Source organism: Harmonia axyridis, chromosome 1, assembly GCF_914767665.1.
Source record: "Harmonia axyridis chromosome 1, icHarAxyr1.1, whole genome shotgun sequence".
NCBI classification, from domain to species: Eukaryota; Metazoa; Arthropoda; class Insecta; order Coleoptera; family Coccinellidae; genus Harmonia; species Harmonia axyridis.
The window spans coordinates 15,568,057-15,574,574 of record NC_059501.1 but is presented as its reverse complement, the minus strand read 5'-3'; the positions used below and the strand labels follow the sequence as shown (position 1 = coordinate 15,574,574).

Here is a 6,518-nt window from a genome sequence, read left to right as displayed (position 1 = left end):
CCTACACAATTTTTACAACTTTTCCCCTCGTCTTAATTTCCACCAATAACAAAAGCATAATTTTGAATTACAAATGGTTTCTAGATAGAATAACTGTATGACAGCACCTGCCAGCAGTTTTTTCGAGTTTACCCGCGGCAAAACTTGACAGCTGTTCTCACCAAAAATTACAATAACTTCGATAACAAGTAACTACACTACGAGAAGTGTTTATTTGATATAAACGATAATGCATTATAGTTAATAAATCATTTATTGGATATATGGACAAACAAATATTAGTTTCATGGAAATAAATAATTTATTTGAAATCCCACCAATAATCATCATTTATTATTACACTTCATTTATTTACGCATAACTTATATTAACAATGCTGAAGAAATATCCATTTGAAGGAAATAAATATAGTTGAGGTTAATATATCATTGAATAATAATTAATAAACCTCATTTATATGTAATAAAAATAATATTTCAATTCAGTAATGGTTGTTTCTATTATCCGATTGTTAGGGTCTGAGAAGAACCGTTTGCCAAACTAGGTAAATTTTTAGAGTTCATATTGAGGGTATTCGGGTTTGAACCCTAGTCATCTTGATCGCATCTGTTCTCTCTAACCGCTGTTCTGACAACTTCACTAATAACTAAGCAGGTACAAACGATCTAAACCCAAAATTCAGTACATATGTGCAAAGCGGCGTTCAATAAGCCCATAGAAACACAGATTTTATGTTTAAAAAAGGAGTTCAAATGAAAGAAAAAGTTCAAGGACAGATCCTTCAAGGAGATGCGCTCCTCTTTGAGGGATGTGTCATTAAACTTTTCCACAAATTGGATCGCTAGAATTATGTCAGTTTGTTAATAATAATTAATAAATCCTATATTCTGAGTGAATAAATTATTGAATTCTTGTAAGATTCTATTCATAAATAGCAAATGTTCGTAAACCACCAGTTGAAAATTTGTTGATAATGAATTTATGTTGTTTGTGGAGATAACGTAAGTTCATATAAATTATTTATAACCGAAATATATCAAATATCAAAATAATAATCCTTCATGCCATATCTCACTTTGATTCATTTCAATGCAATATTTTTACTTTCATCTTTTCAAATTTCAGGTTCCGAACCATCAACGTCTCAACAGCAGCCAACGTCTCAACAGCAGACAGAGTCCATTACGCCTCGTAGACGTTATGAAGTGCGTAATGATCGTAGACGTTATACTCCTGAAGGATCTGAATATCTCAGTCAGAGGTTAAGAAATTTAAGACGTGCAAGCAGAAGATCAAATAGAAACCTCCTCCAAACTCTTGTGAAAATTGCCCAGGAATCTGTAAGGAAAACTTCCATCAATCATTTCTATTTACTTCTCATTTCATGGGTAGTTTTTTCTTCGATATATTTTATTTTTGAATTATTATATCATGTTCACCACTCATATTTTGAAATGCATCTGTCATAACATAGTTTTGAACTTGAGTAAGCTATGAAGAATACGCTACTTTCCAGAGCAGTTGTAGGAAAAGTATAGTAAGCAACATGCGGAGAATGTCCCTCTCTCACTCGTATACAGGGTGGCCACTTTTTCAATGGGATTGTATTGGTAACTTTTAAACCATAAGAGTTAGAAGGTCGGTCAAATGGACAAAAAGTTGCATGCATAGAAGCATTATCAAGCAGTTCAAACAAATCGAGATTATCAGGGCCGGTTTTCGAGATATCATAAGAAAAGTAAATTATGTCATTTTGATTTTTCTTTTTTTCTCACTTCATTTCAAATATCATCAAAAAATGTCACAGGAATTTTTTATTTGACAGTAAATTATCCTCAATTTGACGTAATCAGATTTCGTATCCAACGTTTCGTACTCTCTGGGCCACCCTCAACCTCATTTTTTTCAATACGGACCTGCATATTTTATGATATTTTTCGAAATAACTTTTAACGCTGAATTCAACGATATATCATACAATGTCATTCAATGTTGATTTTCAGGTGATTTTGACCCTTATCCAATTTTCTTTGGGTCGGATCTGTATAACCTTCATTTAGTTTAATTAACAACATGCAATATGCAATAAATTTCGATAAGAAAATCAACTTACCCATCTTGAACTAAATGGAACATATTAGAATCAAAGCAAGAAACCAGTATACTGGTTTCTTGGTTCTTCTTTTATAATAATCATTTAAATATTTCAATTCATAATAATTAAACGAAAGTATCATTTAATGAAAGAAAAATCAAATGATTATTCGAAAGTAAATGAAAATCAATGAAGTGAGTGTTCGAAATGTCCACCATTTTGTAAAATGCACTCTACTGTTCTGGAACCCATACTTCTTATACATTTGCTTGTTTGGTCTTCTTGAATACCTTCCAAAACATTCTCAATTTTCTCGCGAGGTATCACTATTGTTGTATTTGTCATTTGTTCCATTGAAACAAATTACAGAATCGAACTTTATTTTGAGAGCATTACGATATAATTTTTGCAAGGCTTGGTATTCAAATTTAAAATCATTGTAATCGCGTCTCCTGACTATTTTATTAAGAGCAGTTTTTGAAAAATTCCATTCACTGGCCTCAGTTCTCGATTTTTTTTCTGGGTTCGATTGAATTTGGGTCAGAACATTGATATCGTTAATAGACTTGTTTTTTCTTACATACACACCATTAATTTTGGATGAGGGTCAAAATCTCCTAAAAATCAACTTTGAATGACATTGTATGATATATCGTTGAATTCAGAGTTAAAAGTTATTTCGAAAAATGTCATAAAATATGCAGGTCCGTATTGAAAAAAATGAGGTTGAGGGTGGCCCAGAGAGTACGAAACGTTGGATACGAAATCTGATTACGTCAAATTGAGGATAATTTACTGTCAAATAAAAAATTCCTGTGACATTTTTTGATGATATTTGAAATGAAGTGAGAAAAAAAGAAAAATCAAAATGACATAATTTACTTTTCTTATGATATCTCGAAAACCGGCCCTGATAATCTCGATTTGTTTGAACTGCTTGATAATGCTTCTATGCATGCAACTTTTTGTCCATTTGACCGACCTTCTAACTCTTATGGTTTAAAAGTTACCAATACAATCCCATTGAAAAAGTGGCCACCCTGTATGTTCGCGGCACCCGCCTTTCAGATTCGTGCCACAAACTTTCACACTCGTGAGAAAAGTTTGACTTTCCCCACTTGTTGCACAACATACTATTTCTATGATACCTTCAGAAAAAAGATTTGTCATTGAACTTGTTCATTTGTCATCGAAAAATGAGGCTATTCGAAAACTTTCGATACCAGAATAGAGATAGGGTTATAATTTCCAGTTTCAGTTTGTCTCGTCTTTCACAGATAGGTATCACTTTTCTACAATTTTTAACTCTTGTTTTTGAGGTAGACACTTATTCATAATAACAGTAGCGGTTTAGCGATTTTTAGGCACAAACTCTCGAATAATATTGTTGTCAATTGTCATGTCATATGTATAAGGTTCCTTTTTGCAAGTTTGGTCATTTAAAATTTCGTCTAAATCAGTAATTTCTTAGCCTTTTCCACTTAGTTGAGTGATGAATTTGAGTTTTGGTTAATCCTTGGGTTTATCCCTCGGTTTATCCTTACTCCAATCCAACTGTGGAAGAATGTTTAAAAAACATCATTATCCAAGCTGCAAAATCATTTTGTTTCAATATTCATCCTCTTGTTTCCTTTTTATAAATCTCCATATCCCGTTATATTGTTATCAACTGTACTCAATTTGTCATTTTTTTTTGTTTTCAATATATTATTCCAGTAGTTCCCTGCATTTTTTGTTGGCTTTAAAGCTTCAGTGCATAGCCACACCCTACATCTGGTATCAAGCGTATTTGATTTATTGCTGATTTGGAGTGCTCCATTTACGGGAGACTATGTATCCTCATGTATATAATATAACAATACCATATCTGATCTGATGACAGAAAAAATATCTTGGTAACGGCTGAAGGCTGTTACCAAGATACGAGCTTGAGAATTTTGTTATGAGGCCATTGTCAATGCCCGAGGGATATTTGCCGGCAAATTTTTTAACGAAAAAATTTGACTTGAAATGTAACTGAACATTAGATTCGTTGTTGTTCTCTACTATAGATAATCTATTATCATTCCATCATGGGCATATAGGGCTGATTCAAATACCATATTCTCAAACTGGTCAATCATAATGTCAATCATTACAGTACTTTTTAGCAAGAGTTTGCTCAAAACATTTCACATTGCCTTCACCGTTGCTTTTTTATATTCGGGCCTTTTTTTCTCATATTGACTATTGACCGCCCAATCTTTCAGTATCAACTTCAATTCTTCTAAGATCCTATTTACAATTGATATTCTCATGCGCAGTAAAAAAGCATAAATATTCCCCAAGAATATTTGTGACTGTAGGTTGTATTCCTGGAAATTCTTCTTTGATATGCTCATTTATAGTTTTGTTATACTTAGAACATACATTACCAAAACGTGACGTTTTGAAATTTATATGGAATGAAGTTGTCAAGCTCCATCTTGTTGTTATAGTGATTGATAATCGCACTGAATGCATATATCAGTCTAATGTTGACATGATTGGGTGATTTTGTTTCTTATGACACAAAATGACAAAATTTTCACTGTATTTGTGTACAATTGTTTCATCTCAAATTTCATTACAGAACCTTGGAGAGGATAAGTTATGCTGGGATATGACTACTACCTATGTTTGTAGTCCGACATGTGTCGTGCATGGCAAAACGCCAAGTAGGCAAGAAATGAGATATGAAAATCTGAGAAGAGCATTTGTTCTGGAAATGAGAAAACGCAGGGAAGATAGAGCTAGAAGAGCCGAAGCCGCAAGAACATTTGACGAGGACTGCGATGAAATAGAACGAATGCTGGACAACCTGTCAATCAATTGCAACATTGCTGGTATAATAAGTGAACTGAATTCTTTCAAATTTAGCGAAGAATGAAATTATCTTCGCTAAACATTGTCAAAGTCAGCTGTCCGGAAGAATAGGAAGATCGGTTGCTACACTGCATTTATCCTCCCTGTAGGCAGGGCCGCCGCCAGACATTTTGGCGCCCCGGCAAAATAAAATTTCGGCGCCCTTCTTTATAGGCAATACTCAATAAAAAAAAACCTATTTTTGGATATTGTTAGAATATTGTAGGTTTGGTTTTGAATGACCAAAGAGGAGATAACTAACACTTATCACGCATTCACTAGACGTCCGGTATGCCGGTCCTGGCCGCGGCCCTGCCTGTAGGCACCTCGTGCATCTCAACATTCCAAATATCTTGGAATCTTGGAGAGGATACATATAGAATGGCCTCACTCGCAAGAAGATTTCTCGAGGAGGTGGATGAAGTAGAACGAATGGTGGCCAACCATCAATCAATCAGTAGCAACATTGATGGTATAACAAGAAAACTGGATTCTTTCAAATTTAGCGAAGAATGAAATTATCTTCGCTAAACATTGTCAAAGTCACGAAAAAAATTATTGAGTTGAAAAGGTCTACTATTATTATATATTATATTTATTTGTAAATATTTCATATTTAGGTGCAAGGTTATGTTCCCTATATTATTATGTGCTTGTGATACTGTTATGTATGTGTATTATAAATACAAACAAAACCTAGACTTTTTATGTGTTTTCTTTTGTTAGGTATATTGTGAAACCTCACAGTATCGAACGCATTCTAAGAAACTGTGATAAAAAAAGCTTTAAAATATGGTTAAGAAGGAAACAACATATCTGAAAACTGCAATGCAAAAAAAACGCACAGTGAGAGAAACATTGAATATAATTCAGCTCAGCATACAGGTACCTGATTTTACATCAAAAAAGGGGAAACAATTACAAAAGAAGTCGAGGACAGGTTCAAGACTATGATATGGTCGAAAACAAAAAATTTTATGCTCTGGCTTACGTTGAGGGTTCATCTGAGCAGATCAGAAGAACTATTTTATCGCTTGGTTCGATCTGATAACACCAACAGAAAGCTTCTCACAAAGGTGAAGAGTACGTACAACTCCAAAAGAATGGTTGAGTAATGTGGTCTACAAAATTTGTTGCAAGGATTGTCAGTCTTCATATACAGGGTGTTTCAAATTAAGTCGGCACCATTGCTAACTCCGTAATTATTGATGCTACGATGTCAGTTAAATGGGCAAACTAGTAGCATTTTTAGTGGTCTTTTCGATGCCGAAAACAAAACAAAAATTGACAGTCGCGTTGTCGAAATATTTCATGAAATGATATTGGTTTCAATGGAACACCCTATATTTTTTCATGCATTTCGATTCGTAATAACATTCTCAACAACAAAGCTCATTTGACTTTTTTTCGTAAAGGTGAAAATAAGACAGTTGTATTAATAGGAAACATTTATAACAAATGGATTTGATAAAGCGTTCTAAAATATCGAGTAAATGGTCAAAAACACCGCCTTCTTATTGAACACATATTGGAATCCTTC

General features: G+C 33.6%; 1 protein-coding gene across 1 annotated transcript; it reads left to right on the top strand.

Moving 5' to 3' along the window:
• Window positions 1-1,061: 1,061 nt before the first annotated feature.
• Window positions 1,062-6,251, top strand: LOC123688866. The gene is made up of 2 exons (XM_045627591.1): window positions 1,062-1,340; window positions 4,707-6,251. The coding sequence occupies exons 1-2, from the start codon at window positions 1,062-1,064 to the stop codon at window positions 5,001-5,003; spliced, it is 576 nt and encodes a 191-aa protein (XP_045483547.1). The 3' UTR covers window positions 5,004-6,251.
• Window positions 6,252-6,518: the final 267 nt, after the last annotated feature.

What these genes read in the sequence shown, in the direction of transcription:
- LOC123688866 (XM_045627591.1), top strand. Translation starts at nt 1,062, where the DNA reads ATGCCATATCTCACTTTGATTCATTTCAATGCAATATTTTTACTTTCA. An exon ending in TGAAAATTGCCCAGGAATCT is followed by an intron (nt 1,341 to 4,706) that starts GTAAGGAAAACT and finishes ATTTCATTACAG; the next exon opens with AACCTTGGAGAGGATAAGTT.